This window comes from Pelmatolapia mariae, linkage group LG5 (genome assembly GCF_036321145.2).
Source record: "Pelmatolapia mariae isolate MD_Pm_ZW linkage group LG5, Pm_UMD_F_2, whole genome shotgun sequence".
Classification (NCBI taxonomy): domain Eukaryota; kingdom Metazoa; phylum Chordata; class Actinopteri; order Cichliformes; family Cichlidae; genus Pelmatolapia; species Pelmatolapia mariae.
The window spans coordinates 23,279,931-23,302,212 of NC_086231.1; the positions used below are offsets into that span (position 1 = coordinate 23,279,931).

At 37.7% G+C, this 22,282-nt stretch overlaps 1 protein-coding gene across 3 annotated transcripts; it reads left to right on the forward strand.

The window, feature by feature from the left end:
* Positions 1-391: 391 nt before the first annotated feature.
* On the forward strand, positions 392-20,396 carry inavab (innate immunity activator b). Of its 3 annotated transcripts, none has more exons than XM_063473100.1 (10): positions 392-654; positions 9,112-9,194; positions 13,255-13,388; positions 15,488-15,610; positions 15,698-15,929; positions 16,015-16,068; positions 16,307-16,607; positions 17,270-17,425; positions 17,592-18,291; positions 18,589-20,396. In XM_063473100.1, the coding sequence occupies exons 2-10, from the start codon at positions 9,140-9,142 to the stop codon at positions 18,679-18,681; spliced, it is 1,848 nt and encodes a 615-aa protein (XP_063329170.1). In that variant the 5' UTR covers positions 392-654; positions 9,112-9,139; the 3' UTR covers positions 18,682-20,396. The 3 variants fall into 3 exon arrangements, with proteins under 3 accessions (XP_063329170.1, XP_063329168.1, XP_063329169.1); XM_063473098.1 differs by having other exon boundaries at positions 9,117-9,194; XM_063473099.1 differs by having other exon boundaries at positions 9,117-9,194; positions 17,273-17,425.
* The last annotated feature ends 1,886 nt before the right edge of the window (positions 20,397-22,282 follow it).

The window sequence follows — 22,282 nt, forward strand, 5'->3', positions numbered from 1 at the left end:
ACAGTGGTATAAATAACTTGTTTGGCAATAATATGTAAAACAAATGTTAAACGTATCCATCATGAATGATATCGAGTCATCTTGAGCCACAAACAACATTTCTGTTGCAAGGTAGAAGCCGAAATCAGTTTTTGGCAAAGTGACTATAATATATCCTTTATTTATCTAGTTTAAAAGTCACGTAGTAAATCTTGTTTATTTAGTCTATTTACCAATATAAGTAAAGACATTGCATATAAAAAAAAAACACAAAATGGAAACACTGGAAATCAGTTTTAGAAGATGATCACTTTTTGGCACAACGCGGTTACCATGGTATTTACTTGTTGTTGGCTCGTGTGCTAACTGTTTCCGACGGTACCTGAAGGCAGCTCGGCGTTCCTTTGCCTCAGTGAGCGCTCGGAGTATGCTTTCCAGCAAAGTTAGCGGTTTGAGAACTCAGCTTCAGCTTAATGGTTGTTTTCCTGTTAATTCAAGCGGCTAGACTACACTGACGTAACGCTGGGACTCGATTCTGTTTTCTTCCACTCCTTTTTTTTTCCACTGTAGCTAAAGTAAACTTCCAGCTCAAATCTGGGAGGCTGCGAGCCAATGGAGCGCAGATTGTATGGATGTAGATGAGGCATGCTGCTAGCAGGCTAACTAGCTACGAAGGTAAGAGCAAGAAAGCTAAGAATTATTATCTTACTTTAACTAGTTTTGTGAAGCTTCTTGTTTATTTAGAACTGCTGAACCTAACTTAATGATGGGTAACAGCGAGCCGAGGGTGAAAGTATTTTTGGGGAAGAGCTGACCACTGAAGCGAAGAAGTTCCTAAACTTTGAGAAACTCTAAAGATGAGGCCCAGCAAGCTCAGTGCATCTGACTGAGCGAGTGGATGATACAGTCACACTCTCCTTTCTCAGTTAGATTTACTTTTATTTGTTTTTGTATTCAGTGTGTGTGTATATATATATATATATATATATATATATATATATATAAACCAGTGATCCAGAAACACTTTAAGTATCACGGAGTCTGTTTATCTTCTTTTTTAAAATGTGAATTTATACTTATGATACTTATTTTCTTTAAAAAGCTGTTTAAAAAAATATTGGTGTGTCAATTGTTTGCAAACGAGAAGTCAAGCTTGAAGGTGCACCATAAACTGTGTACAGATACCTGGCTGTACACAGAAGTTGTCGGATTGCAACATCCTCTTTGACTGGAAGAGTAAACATGTCTGATCATAAAATACAAGTTTAATGAAGTACTTTTGCAAGCTTTTTGAAATTTGCACACAGTTTACAGAATTGTTAATACTAGGCATACTCCCAAGTTTGATGCTATTATGCTCTTATCCATGTGAAGGTTATCTCCTGTGCAGTCGTCCCATTGGTTAGTTTCTCATTTCACTTGATTGAAATTTTACCGCAGTCACACATTCCTCAGCATTGACCTGAGGGCAAAAGACAGAAGTGGCTTAACCCCTACTACTTCACTGACCCTCCAGTGCAGCAGTAATTACAAACTCATGCTGTGCCGCCCAGCATTGTTTAAACCCACATAAAACCTTAAAGTTTCCTGATGTGTCAGTCACCCCTAGCTGAGTGTTAGAGAATGAGTGTAAAATTTACTAAATGTGTGAGGCCATAAAAAAACGTGTTTGGTATTTGGTGTAAATATAATATAACACTGGGATGGAAGAGATAAAGCAAACTGAAACAGAATATACTGTCATGGTAAAACCACCTTTACCAGAAGAACCACCTTTAGTAGTGATAACTTGAAGTAACTTCAGGTTTCTGTATGACTCGCACCATTGAGGTTTGCAATGATCCATTTATATACAGCTGTCTTGTGATATCCCGCCACAGCGTTTCAATTGAGTTGAAGTCTGGACTTTGACTTTCACAAACACCTCCACAAACACCTCCACCAGACACCAGCTGTCAAGCACAGTGGCGGAGGGGGTGATGATTTGGGCTTGTTTTGCCAAATAATCCAGGCGTCTAGCAGTCACCAAGTCGACCATGAACTCCTCTCTATACCAAAGTATTCTAGAGTAAATTATGAGCCCACCTGTCTGACAGCTGAAGCTTGGTCAGAATTGCAGCAACACAGCATCAAATCTATGTCAGAATGTTTGAAAAAGAAAAGAATCAAGGTTTTGCAGTGGTCCAATCAAAGTCCAGACTTCAAACCAATTTAATTAATCTAGCAGGACCTTAAGAGAGCTGTGCATAAGTGTGGGGAAAAAACTCAATGAACGGAAGCCATGTTGTAAAGATTGCAAAGAAAAGTGGGCTAAAATTCCTCCGCAACGATGTGAGAGACTGATTGTCATAAAGAAACTAAAAGTCATTTCAGGTTACTGCTACTAAAGGTGCTTCTGCCTGCTACTGAATCATGGGTTGAACTTCATTTTTCCACACATTGCTTCTCAATTTTGATTTGGTTTTTGTTAAATGAATAATGACACTGTGTAATATGTCATTTGTTGCTGTTCATCTGAGGTTGTTTTTACCTGCTACGGGTATACGTTTTTCCCTTTTTAACCATAACTGTATACTCATCTTTTTAATTTTAGTTTTTAATGTGTTAAGCTTGTTCACTCTCAGCCACAATTTTAATGCTTGGTTTGCGTGTGATAGACAAATTGTTCAGTGATCAAATCAGGGACTTTTCTTCTGCCAAAGTGTGCATGTAGTGTTTTGTTTGGGTTTTTTTTTTTCTCACATGTACATTAGTTGGTTGGAGTTTGAACCAACATGAAGCTTAAGTTGGCTGCAGGCAGCGAGAGGTGTGAAGGTGTGAAACAGGATTCTCTTCCTGTGCGTTTGATTTTTTGATTTTCTTTTCTTTTCTTTTTTTTTAGGGTTTGTGGTTTATTAGTGCAGCTTAAAAAGTGTTTCATTGGCACACATTTGTCTTAAGTTGTAAAGTATTGAGGACTGGCACTTAATAATTCTGCATTGGCAGTGGCAGTCTAGCCCATGCACTTATAAAAAGGACTCAAGAATATTTAAAGAATTTGTTTTGCCAGCTGCTATGTTTCCTTTACAAAGCCTGCTCTCTGTCTCTCTGGGACTTCTGGTTTATATAAACTACCCATGATGACATCCACCAACTGGCTACCATAACCCTGGATGCTGTGTGTTTGGTATCTTTGTGGGAAACAGTTTTACTAGTCATCACATCAAGCATGATGGACTTAAATACGCTCTTGGTGGACAGCTGTGATGTGACTAATGCGCTCCTGACTGTGAAATGTTACACTATAATTGCATCTTTGACTAGGTGTTAAAATGTGGCTAAACATTTCTCATTTACAGCTTTCTCTCAGTTCCTCTTAACTGTAGTTTCCCAGATCAGTGCGGGGTATTATATGGGCTCAGACGGTCTTGGAAAACCTGTGAAAATCCTGGAATTTAACAGTAGCGTTTTACATGAGTACTTAAAAAAAAAAATGAATTAATTTCTTATATATGATTTAATGCTGTTTTGTTGTTGTTGTTGTTTTGTTTTTGTATAATGTGCTGCTGTATTGTACTAACAGGCGCTGGTAATAGGTAGGGATGCTTCATCACTACTAATTTGATCGTTATTCTCATGGCATTATTTACTCATTAACTATGGATCCATTCATTTAACTTTATAACTGTCCTTTGAATTTCCTTGAGCCTTAAATATTGTGTATTTTCACACAATATTACCCACCGTACCCACCATAGGTTTGACCCAAAAAAAAAAGTAAAGCCTCATATTAATAGATACTAAAATTAATATCAAATTAAGATCGCCATTTGCATCTGTATTTGCAGCTGTACAACTTCACCTCACTGCTGCTGGATGACAGACACAGGAATTTCAGAGATCAGTAAAGCTTCTGTTTCAACAACAGTGAAGTATTAAACTGTTATTACAAATGTTAACCTGGCCTGTGCACACTTTATCCATTTAACTGTTAGCAATTGCCGATAGCCACATTATCATCACGTTGTCATTGGGAACCTGGAGTGTTGCTTGCTGTGCAGAGCAGCGAGGAAATCAAAGTAGAAATAAAGAGTGAAATCCAGAGCAGAACAGCAGAATCAGACAGGTTTCAGGCCTGAAGAGCAGAGCTGAGGATGTAAAAAGATGCAGACTGAGACAGAGCAATGTGAACGGTGGATGATAGGCTGCAGGCACATGTGGACAAGATGATTAACTTAGACTTTTTTTCCTTTACAATAATTTATTAAAATGTTTGTTATTTTGTTGTAGCCAGCTGTGAGGTCAGTTTTAACATGCAGGCAGTGGCCGGTGGTTCAGTCTTTGACAGTGAACATAACACAACTAACACCACACTTTAAATGTTAGGTGTTGTGTTGTTTTCTGTACCTTTTTTTCTAAGTAGGTTCTAAAATATATTTAACTTCATGATCTCTAATGAAGTTATCCAATTTTAAAATGTAATCTTAAATACTAATTTTGTTAAATCTAACTTATAATTTGGATAATTAAACATTAAAAAATGAACACTTTCTAAATATCAGTTCATTCCTTTTGTTTTTGCTTAAGGGGGACAAAATCTTTGTCGTGGTTTTGAAAATGCTATTGAGTGTCGAGTGTTTTCCTGTGTATCGGTATCGAGTTTGTAATTCTAGTATTGTGAAAACCCTAACCCTCTATGACATCAACCAGTGGTTTCTGAAGCCCTGTTTTAAAGCCTCGAGATGATGATGTCACTATTTTGGCGTTTTGAAAGCCGTTTCGATGAGAAACCACACACTTATTGGCTTCTCAGTAAGTAAATAGCCAGTGGGTTATAGCCCAGATTATCTCTCCAAACTAAACTTGGTGCTTTATTCAGTATGACATGAAATGAGTGACTTAACCCATAAACTCATGTGTTTACTGATGTTGGGGTGATGTTTTCCCATAGATGTCTATAGGAGTCAAGGTCACTGGTGGAAGTTAAAATGAATACATATTTAAGGGAATTCCATGTTGCCTTCACTTCTCAGACCTGGAAGCTATGCCCATGTTTAATACTGTTTATGAGTGTGCTTTGTAAAAGACAAAATCTCAGCTGACTGAAGTAGGTGGTAAGCACTGTTCCCAACTACAGCCTTTATTTGCATTATTATTAGGTCAGACTAATGCATCTAATATAGCTTAATATAGTCATACAACTAATACATCTAGTGCTATAATAAACCATAAAAAAAGGCTGTTGAACTCTTATTTATTTAGCCTTAAAATAAACGGGATGGGCAAACTGTCAGAAAGACCTGTCTGATCAGTTGAGCCACATGAGAAACTACATTTCCTGAAATTCCCATTTAGAAAACATTTGAAGCCTATTAGACTGCATTACCTAATAGGCGTAAACTTTTTGATACTGGAGAAGAATTGTGTTTTTAAAATCATTTTAACTTTTGTTTTTGAAGGAGACACCAAATATTGTCTGTTTGTGTATGCAGTATTCCATATAATTACCACTTATTTCTTAAACAGAAATCTATGCATTTTCCTGTTATTTCTGATCATTTGATGTACAAAAATGTAGATTATACTTGATTAAATGAATCCTAAATGAGCAAAAGCATTTAAATGGGGGGAGGGTATTTTTCTGGGTCTGAGGTGCTCAGAAATTTTCAGTGCAGAAAAACCCACCTAGTCAAAGGCAAACTTGAAAGTCTGACATGGCTTAGTATCTGTGAAATGTGTTGAGTAGTGCTCACAGTGTGAAGTCTTAAGTGTAGAAGTCACTGAACCAAAACCTTGCTGCTTTCTCGGTGCCATGTCATTTGAGATCTGATCCCTGAGTGTCTGGGAATTGCTGGACCTTTTTGCGGGTGTCTGAGCACCAACATTCCTGGAAAGCCAAACTGAATATTGAGATTCAGAATGAATGTGAACCATGCAAAGCAGGTGCTCTGTAAATCACGTGAACTATGCCACTACCATTTGTTTCCCTCTTTTCAATGCAGAAAGAAGGAGCAGGATGCAAAAAAGCCTCTGTATGGGTAGACCGGAAGTAGGTAGACAGGTGGGGGACATTTAAGGGGACACACGAAAATCTATGCTAGTAAAGTTTTAAATTCATAGTTGCGTGTTGTTGTTTTTTTTTCTCTGCTTTTAATCAACCAGGAGATGGCAGTAAACATGCACTGACTCTGGTGTTCTCATCTTTGGTCTGTACTAACTACCTCAAACTCTCACAGTTATTAGGAATAGTTTATAATGATCATAGTGAGAAAATAGAAGCCCAACTCTGTGAGCGAGTCATTTAAATGCAGTTAGGAAGTCATAGAGTCATTTAAACCAGATATGAGCTCTGTCCCACAAACAAATTTCCAGCCCTTAAACAAATCACAGTGAACCAGGATCTTTGACTGCTGATAAGGATAAACTTACTAATAAATAATGAGCTCATGATTAATCTCTCAAATGACTTCGGTGCTAATTAATCTTTTGGTCTATAAAATGTGAGAACAGAAATTTGCAATTTTTTGAGCATGAAAATAGTATGTTTTTGCTTTTTTGTTTTGGCTAATAACAAAAAAAAGTCTGCCATCTATTTTTTTTAACAATTTGTTTATTAGTGAATTAATTAAAGTGTTATTGTCAGGGTGCCACTCAATATTGCATTTGTCATGAGACACGTTTCAGTCAAAGATGGCCCCACCCATCTGTAAGTGGACTGATAAGAGCGTGAAGTGACTTGTAATTTCTCGGTGTGTTGGTCATTGTTGTTGACACAGTTTCAAGCTCACACAGGAGTCGAGTTATATGATACGGTCTCAAGTGTTCAGCCCTCGCTGTCCGAGGCCACACCTCTTCAGCAAGCAGCGCTTTCTTAGCGGTGAGTCTCTCACTCCTGCCCAGACTCTATGCGGCTCAGGTTTTGTGTATCTCCGTTCAAGTTGGGAATTCTGTGGGACACTTTTCACTGGTTGGATTTTTGAGTTTTCCATGAAGTAAAGTAAGTTTGTTTGTTTGTTGTTTTTTGTTTTGTCCTAATGACATTCTTCATAAAACCTACCAACATCCATGTGCATTAACTTGGATTAATGTAGAATATCTGTAATTGTACTATTAATGTGAATGCTTATACACAATGAAATTCTTTTACTGAAACTGTTAATTAGTTGTCCTCAAGGATGTAAAGTTGTTCAAAAAAATATTACAAACAAGAAAAATATGTTTTACCGGCAGGTAAATCACACCAAACCAAATACCTACCTGTAAACACTTGACAAGTTTCAGTTCGCTTGCAACTGAGAATGCAACTTCATCCATGCGTGGAGGATAGATGAGTGCAGATTATTTCCCGGGGATTTTAACTTGACTTCAACTTGCCAAGTGGGAAACGGAAAACTCAAAAATGCTCCAAGGCTCCCCAGATTTTAATGTAGAGGATATGCTTTGGTGTATTGTTGGAAACGAAAATCAACCTTGAATAATCATACTGTTGATTAAAATGTCTCAGAATAAAGCAGACTAATTGTTTCAGTAACTGAATTGTTTGTACTGACATTATTTGGGCTAATAGAATTAGTGGTGGCTGTTGAGGCTTCATTGAAAGAACACTGATTGATCAGTCCAGTGGTTCTGAAAGGGGCGTCTTTGGCATACTTTGCTATAAATGTTAAAGTTGTGCTGCATCATTTAAGTCCATTTCCACAGATTGGGACCATTAATGTGTATAAAATGAGAATGCTGTGTTCTTTGCTCCCTCCTAGGTTATCTCTGGGCTAATAGAAACTGATAAGATTCTGACACATCGCTTTAGTCTCATTCACTTCTCTCAGGATTGTAACGAGCTGTTCCTGCTGCTCTGCAGCGTTGTTTATTAGCCAAACAGCTAAATCAGTGTTAGGATTATGGAGATATCCTTGGCAAATCTTCTTCCCAGTAAGGGGTCTGTTTTGAGGCCCAATTAGAAGTGGGTTTATTTATCATTTTGACTTGCATGTACTTTTACAGTATGCAAGTGTAGTTAAAAAAAAAACAAAAAAACTTGTGTACTGTGTAGGATTATGTTGATCCAGACAGTCGCATGAAATTTGGTGGCACTCCTGACCTATGGATTTTAAAGATTGTGTTGGTGTATCTGCCAAAGATGTGTGGCTGCGTCTATTTATTTTATTTTTTTAATTGCTTGGTTTGAGATGTCAGTGCTCAGTGTTGATGAGGTGGCTTTTTACTGTTTTGCTGTAACTGTGCAAAAACACCTGGCAGTTATCTGTGATTCAGAGGTGTGGAGGTAACAGTCACAGGTTTGTGGATGTATGTCATGGTTATGTCATTTTTAGAATAGTAGAAGATAATGGGATACTTTTGCTTTTATTTATTTATTTTTGAAGATCTCTGCATGTTTCCTGGTGTTACCCAATAGCTCGACTAACATTAAACTGGTTCTTGTATGACATAGCTGACTTCACCTTGGGTTGTTGTTCCTTTGCTTTCTCGTCTTAGCTGAAGTTAACCAAGCCTGTGTGCTGGAATGCAACCACAGTGGCATTCCTCTGTTCACTCGGTTAATTATTAAACTTCCCAGTTTTTATTTGCCACCTGATGGATTTATAACTCATGCATTGTGAGCCAGCTATGACACGGAGTGAGTTAGTGGCAATCATGACATCAGAGCTTAACAAACAGGCCGTCACAGGAAACACCCTAGACTTGACAACATGTATGTGTACTCATGCTGTGGAAGACTGTGACTACACCTGTCTAAGAGTTCAAAGAGGCAAGTCACACCTGAATCACTTAAGTAACAAGTCACAGATTACGTAATGGGCGGTCTTTGTGAAGCTTGTGCGTTAATGATGTTTGCCTTGGTTTTAGGATTTTTTTTTAAATTACGCTATTAAGTCTAGTTATTTAGGATTATTCTCAGTTTTTTCTCCTTGCTGTTGGATTATCTTAGGTCGCAGGATTTGTGAATAAACTCAAATTCTCAAACACCAAATTCTGAATCAAATTTGCCAACGCTTGCTTTGTCTAATTTAGGGCTATGACACTTAAAAAAAGAAAAAAGAAAAAAAGAGGCTGGCACTTTAAACTAAATGAAAATGAAATTCTTACTTAACAGAAGGACATGGTATGTGACATTATCTTTTGCCTCCACTGAAGAACAGGAACAGGAAGTCCATCTACTGACATGGAGGGCAACGGGGAGATCAGCGACACTGACAGCGGCATCATTCTTCATTCAGGTAAAAACAAACAAAAAATCAGTGTTTCAGCATATATATATATTTTTTTGTTTTGTTTTGTTTTTTTCTTCCAAATGAAGCAGCACAACTGTCATAGCACGCTTAGTAAAAAACTATGCACTCTAATCATTGCACACTGCATTTGATATAGAGGTGAGATTTCAAACTGTTCCCCTGATTCTGTGTCAGTGTAGAACAGCTACAGGCAGGAGGAACAAACTGGGCAACTTTAACGACCTCAAATGCTTTCATTAATGTGAAAGTAGGAAGTAGAGTTAAGTGCTAGACAGTGGTGACAGTTGTAACTCAGCATGAAAAAGCCATGTGAAAGTCCACAATTTTAATTTTTTCACCTTTTTTTTTTTTTGTTTCCTCGCATTTCAAAACATTTATACTAACATGCAAAGAAACTAATTTCAGTAATGACTCTTTGTTGTTCTGTCTTTTAGTTTTTCACTTGATTTTTTTTTTTTTTTTTTTTTTACTTGAAGATGTCAAACCGTGTCCATTCTTTGAAATATTGTGGTTTAGTAACAATGCAAATACTTAAAAATATACAAAACTGTCAGTCAATTACAATCCACACAGCTTTATTTCCACAGGCTGAAGACTGAAAAGTCATCGGCCTCACTAACTGACTAACTAGTCAGGTATTGAGAAATGCAGAGTGTATCAAAAAGAATCATCTGATTTCAAAGGTAATGGACCTTTGCAGTAAGATGGAGTAAACTTTGCTAAATGTAAAGTTTGACATACAAAGTCAGGATCTATGTCAATCTATGTCCATGCAAAATCCATGAATCCCCTCTTTTTAACAGTGTGTTTCGATCATTACCAGTGAACGGATGCAGAATTAAAGCACTTCGGATGATTCTTTTGATACACCCTGTATTGCAGACAGTTAAAATAAGATCAACACTGTAACTACTGGAAAGTATGGTTGTTCTTGATTGCATCATTGCAATGATTCTCATCTGCATCTTTGCTTGTATTTTCCCATGCAGTGTGTCAATTATCAAAATGGTAATAGACTATTTCGATTTGAAACGGGCATTGAAACCCACATCTGACCTGTAAAGCATAAAGTCATTTTTCCCAGTAAAGCCTTGCTTTTGCCATAAACGAGTGCTGAAACTGAGCAAACAGATCATACATCAAACCAGATAAATTTATCACAGCACATGCTTTCAAGTCACTCTTAGTAAAACCTAAAGTATATTATATTTTTAAGCAACAGTGTCGATGATTTCTTGAGATCACTGCTGACTTAGCAAAACAGTATCCTTTTAGAAAATAACAGAATTCACCCAAACATGGAGTTATACCCTGGTAGCAGAAAAATCAGTTATGTTCTCGATAAAATAATCTCCACTAACTTTTCACTTTTAAGAAGTCATTCCTTCCCATTCAAGGTCAGGTAGATGTTATCTACCAAGTTAAACAAACAACAGGACGAAATCAGTGTAGCAGAGACCATAGTTTTCATTCTTCACATTCATGGAAACCTTTTGCTGCCTACAACCTACACAATGCAACCGCTGCTGACACTTGGGTCAGAAATTTGGACGGTATGCTTGTAGTAGCCATTGTATTCAGAGATGTAAACAGAGATGAGGAATAGCTAAAAGAGGTTATGTCTGCCTAACTCTATAACCACTTTTATTTTATTTACACATAAAAGCACCTTATTTCAGTTGTTACAGTTCCATAACTTTAGGGTCAATTCAAACAACTTTTTGAGTTTTGAAATATGAGTAATGCCTATGTCTTCCTTAGGAGGACATAATGAGATGTAAAAACATTTTCACTTGTCAAGATCTAATAATATCCTATAACAATGAGTAAATAGACATTTTTGTTATTGAACAACTTTAATAAATATCCAGCTACAGCTTTCATGAATTTGGCACAGTAGGAATGAAGTCCAGCAATGCAGCGTACATACTGATCATAGCAGAGCAGGGCGAGTTGCTCGTTGGTCACAAATGCGGGGTGGAAGAGGTTAAACAATTTGCCTGCCCAAAGGCGCAACTGGGCATTTTAAGTTCAGCCCTTGTAAACATGCTGGTCTTTGTATTCTGTCATTTTTTTGGGGGAGGATTGCCACAGTTTACTTCAGGGTGTCAGTAAAGTTGCCTCTCCACTTTGGTCATCTTCCTCACAGTATCATATAATTAACGGCAAACATTAGCTGTTTTGTTTTTGCACACACATTAGTTTCTGCTGATTTGCTTTGGCCCCTCTGAAATTCCTCACGCCCTAATTGAGCCGCATGATCTTTGTTCTATACAATGAAAAAATGTCACACCAGAAAGAATAGGGTGATTATGACTGTGAGGAAGAGGAATTTCTCAACCTATTGTAGTGCTGTCACTCTTTTTTTCTTTTTTTTTCTCCTGTCGCGCCTCATATGTTTGTCAGTACCTGCAGGGATTCTGTTAATAATCTCTGAAGGTATGTGGTGCTTAATGGATGATGCCTGAAACCACTCCCATAAGCCGGAGACCTAATGGCATTAGTCACCAAGGCTACAGACAGCACCAGACGAACGCTCGCGTTGTTTATAGTTACAGAGAAGCTGACGGTTATTTTGCTTCAGTGTTACTAATTAAAACAGCAGATAAAACAAAGGATTCGTTCTTCTGTCCACTGTTATTGTTGCTTTGAGTTTCAGTGGCCTCCATTGTTAATCTGCTTCAATGATATGACTGAATAGATTTTTTTTCCTCCAGCTGCGCTTTACAGACATAAAAGTATACATCATAAACAACCCTTTTATATACACACCAGGAAAAAAAACTAGATTTAAATGGCACAGTGCAGATAAAATATGTGAGTACAATTGAATTTGTATCTCCATAGTAGTCTGACTTCTCTGTAAGGATGACATTGAATGATTTTTACTGTCTTTAGTCAGTTTCTTGTTTTTGTGGTGAATTTCTTTTAAGATCCAGGCATTTTTGTGCACACAGAGTTGTCACTTTAGCACAACACATTTCAGAAGCAAAATGAGGATGGTGTTGAAACCACACATCTGCAACACAATGTCAACAGAAACTGAGCATGTTAAGCTTCACAAAGGCGGGAGTTGTTCCAGGACTCTTCCTTGGAATAGAATCAAATTTGTCTAGGTTCAGCCAATGAACCAGCAACGTGTATGTGCTTTGGTATCTTTCAGAAGAGCTGACTGTTTTTTTGTATTTACCTTTATGAGTGATGTCAAATACCAGGTGAAAATAATTAAATATTGTGTGTTTTAGAGGATTCACTGCTTTTCATCTGTTTTCCTTTAGTTTATTTGGACAGGTTTATTTATTATTCTTTAGCCATCCATCCATCCATTTTCTGCTGTTATTCAGTTTTGGGGTCACAGGGCCACCACATTTCATGACAGTAAATTCAAGATGTTTTAAAAGTTGGAGGCTGACTCATCAGGCTGTGAATCTTATGGCTGTCCCTGTTTGACCTCCATTGGAGTTGGACAGTAGCATGTTTAGATGTTTCTTTAGCCCTGAAGTTTACTATTCCTCCCCCTGCATATGTGTGTAATTATTGTACATGTTGTGTAACCGCTGTTAAGATTTCAAATCTCGGTCTAAGATTTAAAATCTCATTTTTCTCGGGTGTTCTTGGTAGTGTTTCTGTCATCTTGCTGATACACAATGACAATCATCACTGAGTTTCTGCTTAAGTTACAGTTGTCACAGGTGCTTTTAATGACTTTTTTTCCTTTTGGATTTAAGTGTCATTGGAGATTTTTGCTTTTGCTTTACCTTGTAAAGTCTTAGCCATCAAGTAACTGCCAAAAAATTATTTTTCTTTGAAAGTGGAGTGTTTATTGAACCTTTTAACACATTTTTCTAAAAAAAAAAAAAAAAAAGAAATTAAATATATCTCAGATTTTTCTGGGGGAAAAAATCACATTGATGATGCTGAGGTCCCAAAAACTCATGCACCAAATATAATATATTTTCTTAGTAATTTATTATGTATTTAAACAAAGAAATACATGAATGTCACATCATCTCAGATTTGTTCATGTGCTCCTTTGCCATTGCAGGGTCTGACAGCCCAACAACCCACACAAAGGATGTGACCACACACACACGGGCAATAAAGATCAAACACCAGGAGCTCCAAGAGAAGTTAGAGATGTGCATACATGAGCTGAGGAAACTGTGCATCCGAGAAGCTGTAAGTAACGCTTACTCCACTGGTCATCCACAGATCAACCGTTTAAAACCTGGCGAGGCTGCATATTACAATGAAACATGTCACATAACAAATGAGTCACATCTAATTCATCTCTTCATTAAAGTTTTAATGGTTTAAGTAGATCTACACAAAGTAAAGACAATTGTTAGGAAATTAGGCAAGCTGTCACAAGTACAGCTTGTGCTCACACTGGAAGCACACTGCAGATGATTCACCCTCCGTTTATGAAGGATTAAAGTGGTGGGGCAGTTTTCTTGTTATGTTTTCGTGTTAAGTGACCTGCAGGAGGGACATTTCGTGTTTGTTTAATGAGAATATTGGTAGCACAAGTGGATGCACAAATATGTATGAATGCAAAGTGACTGAGGATGGGACACTAATGCGAAATCACAGGACAGTCATAGGTTGCAGTTTTTACATGCTCCATTTCCAAATCAACCCGTCCATCCTTTTTAATCACTTATCTAATACATGGTTGCAGATGAGCTGGAACTGATCAACAATCACCTCTGGTTTTAAAACCAGAGCGACGGGCAGTTAGGAGACCCTGGTTAAAGGATCGGAGAGGCCGGCTGCTCTGATAAGATCTCTGAAGTTCTCCTATACAAGCAAGGGCCTGTGCATGTAGACCTTTATAAGTTAGTGACAGAATTTTAAAGTGGATTCAGACTTTCACTGGAAACTAGTGAAATGGTGCAATAATAGGTGTAATATATGACCACAGCTAGTTTTTGTTAGCAGCCTAGCTGCTGCATTTTGCACCAGTTGGAAATAATCTATGGAGGACTGAGAGATGCAAAATTGAAAAGTGAATTGCAATAATCAAGGCAGGAGAATATTAAAGTGTGAACTAAAAGTTCCAGGTGATTGAATGACAGTAAAGGTTTGATTTTTTTTTTTGTTTGTTTGTTTATTTGTGAGGTGAAGTAAACAAGATCTGGTACACTCTGGTCAGGTCTCCAGTCCATCACAGAGAATTTCCAAATCACGGGAAAAGATATGAAATTTTAGCCGATTTCAAAAGTGAGTCATTCAGAATAGATAGTTCAGTGCCACAGTGAGACTGAGACTTCATCTCAGCTATTCTCTCTTTTCCTTTTAGGCCATTTAAAAGGGATAAGGCCAACACCAATTCTAACTAATGCATTTTCAAGGTTATCTCCGTTATCCATCGTACCTGTTCTCTGTTATCCCATTTCCTTTCAGATAGACCGTGGAGAGAAATCAGTCCATGTAATGTGGCTGTAGTGTATGAATGCATTATAGCTGTTAAAGACTTTTAAGCAGTTTCAGCCTTAGTTTGGATCCAGCATAAGACTTTTTTTCACGTCATTATTTTTCATGTTAAGTCTTTTCTCTTTTCTATGAAATGAAATCTAGAAATTTCCCAACTGGACACACACTCAGATTCAGGCATGTTCATGACGTGCATGGGTGCTCCGGGGTAAAATCCCAGGCCGGATCATTCTTTCCTGCTAACACTTGGGCAAGGCAGTCCTGTTGGGACATGCTCTAGGTGAACTAATGAGAGTCATGATACCTCTCCCAGATCTCGGTGATAAAAGAATAAGTAAGCTTATTGGCTACACTTGAGATTTTGTCTGTCTGTAAAGGCGGTTGACTTTGAGTGACTCAAAGTACGAGCCTCTTTTGTCTGATCTTTAATGAAATCGGAAACAGTGCTTTGCTTTTCTCTGGGTTCAGTGAAGACACGGGTACTTAATACAGTGGGAAAGTGAAACCCAAAGAATGTGTTGTGAAAGAAAATCTCTGCAAATGCAAAATTGTGCAACCACGTCTCTGCACCTATAAGTCTGAACATGTAAAGAGATAAGAGGTAGATACTTGTACACCATTTCAGAACTACAACATGGAGATGGTTGAGTAAACTGAATGGGGGGGAAAAAACTGCCAGGAACAAAACTGAAAAGATTTATCGGTGCTGATTTTTAAAAGAAGCCTTGTTTTGATTGACCATTTAACCAAGCTTCTGTGTATCCTTATAAAAATAAACTTTTATTCATGCTGTGATGTTGCTTTAGGGACATTTGGATTTTAATTAGTTACATATTGTTTAGGAGCTGACGGGCCGGCTGTCAGAAGATTATCCTCTGCAGCCAGGAGAGAAGGCCCCGCAGGTTCACCGCCGCGTTGGAGCTGCGTTTAAACTTGACGAACTCAAAATCCCTCGAGGAGCAGAGGTATAAGCCAAATTTGTAGACTGCACAATGGAATAGTGTCCTCTTGTTGTTGTCTGTCTCTCTGCTAAACTGCCGTAACCTTTGCAGGATTCAAAATTGAGTTCAGTCGACGCTTCTCTAGCGCTTCAGATGAAGATATATGAAGCTGCACGGAAGCTCTGTGAAGAGGAAAACTTGAGCAAGTCTGTGAGGAAGAGCCGCCTGCAGCAGTGCAAAAGAGAGGAGAAGAAACTCAAGCATCTACAGGAGACGGCCTTCAGCCTTCGACTGGAGCATGGCCGATCATCACCACTCCCTGCCCTCAGTATTACGCAACAAGGTAAGGTGACAATTCAAATCATAACGGCTCTTTATAGAAATGTTTAATTTTAATACTGAGTGTCTTTCGGTTTTGTTTTTTTTAGATCTTGGCACATCTGATGACAGCTCTCTATCTGATTCTGTTGTGCAAGATGAAGGTAAGGTTTTTGCTTATTTCTTTGAAAGCACTTTCTTTCTTTCTTTTTTCTAGTTTAAAACCCTCACAGAGTTTATCAGATGACTAGTTAACCACAGAAACTTCACGAGAATTCAAATGTTTCCTAAATACTGTCATTCACAAAGGTAGAGAGTCTGTGGTGACAATAAATGTTATCCATGCAAAATTCTTTTCCATGCACATCATTTGTGGGGGGGGTTTGTTCTGTTTTTTCCTAGAAGTCACAAGTCAGTCTTCACAGCCTTCTTCAGGACTCCCTTATCCAGCAGAGACAGATCCTCCCCAGCTGCTCCCTCTGTCCACGCAGTCTTGTGTGGATGGCGCCTACATTTCTCCAAGTGTGACTCCGCAGTCCCTGCAGCTGAACCTGAGTCACTCTCCCCATCCAAGCGTTGACTTGAGCTTTACCTTGAGGCCAGAGTATGACCTTCCTCCCATCGAGCACTCCCCATGGGCCGAGTCAAGTCTTGACCAGCCCTACCAGAAGAGCAAGAAGTCGCGCTCATCTGTCAAGATGAGGTAACCCAGGCTATCCATTATAACTCCTTTCCTGTTTATCAAGTTGTGAGGATTGGAATTGGAAACACAAATTATGATTTGTGATGTTATGTAAACGAACGTTGGATTCTTTGGAAGGAATCCAGTTGGATTTTTTCCAAAGAACCTGACGACCAAATGAGATTTAAAAGAAAAAACATCCTTTCACTTCTAAAATCTAAAAGGAAACTGTTAATTAACACGTTAACAGTGTAAGAAATTCCTTTACTTCAAAACAGGTCATCTTCATCTACTTTAGAGAAGCCATTTTTAAAAAGTAACCTTTTTTTCACTACAACCATTAATGCTCTGAATTAAATAGAACATGTCAAATGTCTAATACTGCCATTTGTTTTTGCAGCAGTCAGTGTGCAGAGCCAACTGTAATTCTTTACATAATTATATATAGAAACTCCTGCCCCTGATAAAGTGTATTCTTATATTTGTTTTCATTTCTAAAAGGAACAATTGCTGTTTGCCACAGTATTAAATCACTCAATGTTTGATATGTCAAAATGCATTTATCAAAGTGTGTGTGCGCATGTATATGTCCACACTGTCCACCCTGCATGTAGTACCCACATTAAACATTCATAAGATATATTGTTATATTAATTAATTACTCTCCTATGTTGTGTGTTCAGCAGCCCAGCCAAACCTGAGTCTTTGCCACCTTTGGAAGCTTGTTTAGCACAGTCGGCTCTGCCTGTTCAACTTTCCCACCTAAAGCTGAGTCGCACCCAGTCAAACAGTACACCCTCCACCCCAGAGATGCGAGTGCACAGACAGCTCTCCCTCAGGTAGCTATACCTCACACATATCTGCATGTTGAAATTGCACCCTGTGTGGTGCTCCTTTACAGAATGGATTATTTAAAAATATAGTTAAAGTTATTTAAGCCTCATGCAGTTTCTTTGCAAAGTAGCTTTGTTATTGTGTTTGTTATAATTATTCTGGTTTGCACAGGCTGTCCTCTCCTGACTCTGCATTTGAAAAGGAGCGTGGTCGCCCCCGAGGCCCAAGGAGGCGGCTGACCGAATACTCAATAACTTTACCAGAGACTCCATCTCCTACACTGAACTACAGAAGCCATGCTAGCTCTGAGGACAGCAACTCTGAAAACTCGTTTCCTTCTTACAATAGCTCCCCGTGTCGGGAATTGCCCGGTGATTTGCCCAAACAATTTCCATCTGCATTCCTGCTCCCCAGCCCAGTTGGCAGCTATGGACCTCGAGCTTTCCCGCATGCTGGCTTTTACCGTAATCCCCGGCAGCAGCCCAGTCCTGGTATTCCAAAAGCCTATTACGATGAAGAACTGATCTACAATGAGATGGATATGCCACGGAGCTATTTCCCCCAGCAAGCTCCTTGTTCCTCGAATAGATATGATTATAGGTATAAAGACACTGCAGTACCTCACCAGAGAGTACAGAGGCCTTTTGCTCCTGATATTAGAATCACCCCGCCAGCAAATTGGGACCATCCACACTGCCACTCTAATGGTCTCCCACGACAAGTAGTGAACGAACAGCTAAAGTCGTGGCAGAGACGCAGTCAGCAAAGAGCACCCAGGTCTCGTTCCCTTGACAGACAGGGAGCAGTGCGGATGAAAAACGTGTTTGTCGGAGAGTCACCCTGCTACCAAACTCAGCAGTACCGTGAGCAGGTAAATGAGCTAAGCTTATTCTTTTTTTCATTTCATTCTGCTTTCTTTAATAGAGTCATAAGTAGGTGAGAAATTGAACAATACATAAATGCTGATATGATACAGACAAAATGTTTGCATTGTGATGATCTGACACAGTAACATTGTACACCTGTCTCAGTTTTTAAATGCTGGCAGCTGTTTGAAGTGAAAGTGAACAATTACTTTGTGTTGCTGTGACAGGGAGAATACGCTGCTTTTTACTGCTGTACGTACGTCTCCACATGTTCATCTTTTCTTTCTGTTGATCATTTCCAGGTTATTCAGAGAGGGACTCTCCACAGAGCTGCAGAGGGTGCTCAAGGCCACTGGTTTGGAGAGGACGCCTCTCACTTTTACAGCCAAGTATAAAGAGAAGAAACTTGGATGCCAAACTTAACTCTGTTAATGTAAAGGCAGCATATTTTCCCATTATACCAAAGTAAGATAGAAAATTGATATAGAGGAATTTTTTATTTCTATCGGGACTTCTCATGAAAGTTTTTGTTATCCTGGAGTAAAAAATTGGAGCGTCTTACAAAACAATGTTACATAGCACAGCACTAACTATAGTCTCCAGGTTACCATAAATCAGACATCCTCAGAAATGTGAGTGCAGTGTTTGTTTGATTTTCTTTGTTTTTTGGCCATTTTAATATCTATAGGTTAAGCATTGATCTGAATGCCAGTGAATTACAATTAATGAAGCAGCCAGCTAAATTTAGGTCAATCCATTGATTAAACCTTGCAGGTTTCTTATCATTCCTTCACATCTGAAGCAATCAAACAAAATGAAAAATGGAGGAAGAGATGACATGAGCTCCTACAAAGAATCAGCTACTAAAATGTGCGTAGTGTAGTCAGATGTAAAGTTGTATTAGAAATGAATCTGGGATGAATTGATAATGCCAGATTGATATTGAACTACCTTAGGTACTTTAGATCCACACTAACATGTTTTTGTTTTAAAACACAATGGATGTGCGTCCTGCATCTATAACATGCAGAATTAAACAGGGTTAAAAAAAATGCTTTATGGTGCCTTAAATGCAGTAATGTGGACATGATGTATAAATGTATTAAAATGTGTTTTAAAACAAGAAAATATACGTGTTAGCATGGCCTTAATGTAACATAGATGTGGTTATCTCTAGCTTAAAACAAACCAAATAATTAATCATTTTGAGAAATGTACCCCCAGACAGAGAAACTAAGTTTCTGCTGTTTGCTAGTTGGAAAACTAATATACTCATTTTCATTCTACCTGTATGAAGGAAAGGAGTCTACTGCCAAAATAATGTAAATTAGCAACACATCCTTTGTAAGTGTGTGTTTGGGTTGTGTTTTTTATCATGTTGCCTGAGATTAATTAAGTCACGGTTTTACTGAACTTGTGCTGCTTTATTTCAAGATCCCAGGTTTGACCTCTTTATCACATACTTATGGAGGCAAATTTGTCTCAGTGTTATACTTGTTATAACTGGCACAGCTACAGAAACATTTGACTTGAACTAACAGACTTAATCAGCTAGTTGAAACTAGACACTAACTCATCCATGTGGGATGGTGGCAAATTGAGCAGAGGCTTGAGGCTTGGCAGCTATTAGTGTGTCAAATTGTAATGTTTTGAACTTCATCCGTGCCTTTACCTGCGTCTGAGAGAGCAGCTCACTAACCTTTCTGTTAGCAGCAGTAATAGTTTGACACTGAGGTAGACACAAACACTCCAAGCCCACCACTCTCAACCAAACAAACTTCAAATAATAAATATTTGAGAATCAGAGTCATGTAGAGCGAATTCAGCTACAGATACACACTGACTGGTCTCTCACAGTAATCTATTTATCTTAATTTATTGTGATTTGCACCACTGGACCTGTGAAAAGTCAGACTTGAAATTAAATTAAATATGGACCAGAGTTTGCAAAACAAATCAGGTGTCTAGTTTACAAAAAGAAAAACAGACCACAATCATGTTACCCTTTGTGTCTCTTTTTTTACTGTCTTTTTTATTTATCATTTACAGTAGTTTAAGTGGAGTTATTGTGTTATGTTGCTGTTTTAAAAAGAAATCTGTGAAAGTGTTTTCCCTGTGGAGATAAATAAAGATTATTGTTTGAGTATTGTTGAGTTTAATTGGCTTATATTGTGTGTTGTGACGGGATCTTTGTAATACAAATACTTCCTGAAGACATTCTGACATGTCAAGGTAGAAAAAAATTGATGTAAATGTACGCAATTATGGCCATATCGTTGCTTGAATGATTAATTTTTAAGATGCTGGCTCACTATCACACTGTCTGGTCGTCCTCGGACACAACCGATCATGTGACTTGGACTATCACTGCCTTTTGTGCCATTTACCTTTGAAAGAGCAAGGATGGCATACGATCATACAAAATATGACTGAGAAATAAGAAGAGGAGCTAACAAAATATTAATTATGAAGTTAAGTGTTTTGGGGATGGTTTTACATTTAGAGTAAATGTGCTGATGCTAGAATTTTTATATAAACTTCACGAATACAGAAAATGGTATGAGATGAAGTAACACACTACTTAGTCATTTATGATTAAAGACTTCCTTATTAATGTGAGTGGAATGTTTTTGTTTTTCTTTGTTTTTTGGCCACTTTAATATTTACAGGTTAAGCATTGATCTGAATGTCAGTTACTATTAATGCTATTAACATTAATTACTATTAACATTGAAGGGAGAAACTCAATTTGATAAACTGTAAATAGAAAAGTTTGCATTAATATTTGAGGCAAAAATTTCTGGCACAACTTCACCTACTGATGAAGGCCACAAGCCGAAACGCGTTGGTCAATTATTAAAGTTGTTCATCTTCCCTCAAGTGTTGCTGGAGTTCCTGCATTGTGCATTAATATTTGAGACATTACCCATAACAGCAGGTTAGCCACTGTTTTATATCTGAGATGCACAAAGTTTAAAGAAAAAAATATTACCATGTATATTCTTAGTGTTTCCAGAAAACTGCACAAGTCTACTTTTAATCCCTCAGTCATAAAAAGCTGATGGGTTATTATCATCACCGCCTGGCAGGCGGCGTGGACACCCACATTTGTGGACATAATAACTGGTAAAAGAGGCAACGTAGGATTTTTAAATTGCTACTGTAGATGCAATAACTGAAAATCTTGAAGGGGTTTAACTATTGGTGATCTTGACTTAAAGGTCAAGGTAAGAGGTCAAGTTTTCTGATAATCTCATGAACATAATTCAAGAAGAAAGTTATATGAAGTTTCACATAAATACAATAGCTGCATCTACTAAAGGCTGCAGGGTAGCACAGGGGGCTTAGTATGTGCTTTATTGATCTCCATTAATCTTAGTTTTGATGTACCACACACCATAATGCATTTTAAACACAAGCACTGTCTGTGTTAAAATATATTTTAAACGCACATATATTCACAAACGTGATTACACTGTGACATTTACAGATAGAGGCACTGTACCTCTGAGTCATTTGAAAGGGATTATTGCAAGGCTGTTATAGTTAGAACTATAAAAACAAAACTAAAGACAAGGGTGTGAAAAAACAATTTTGGTTAATTTAAATAAAAATAGATACTGAACAATATTGTACACATAAATTATACAGAAATGTCCTTATATTTAGTGTTTGACACAACGCTTCAAAAAGTGTTGTACAAACAATAATAAAATTCTTCCAAACTGGAATAATTAAAAAGAGTTAAATTATTGCTGAAACGAATAAATGGCTAAACTCAAAACAAAAGCTAATTAGAGGAAACGAAAGTGTAATAGTTATGCACGATAGTAAATTAATTTTGATATCATTTAGATTTAAGATTAAGATTATGTATTTGTAATTTAAAAAAAATAAATGCAACAAAATTACGTTTGGTGACTGTCAACGGACGACGTGGGATAAAATTAGATTTTAAAAAAGACAAGTATAAAAAATAGCAATAAAAGAGCTATA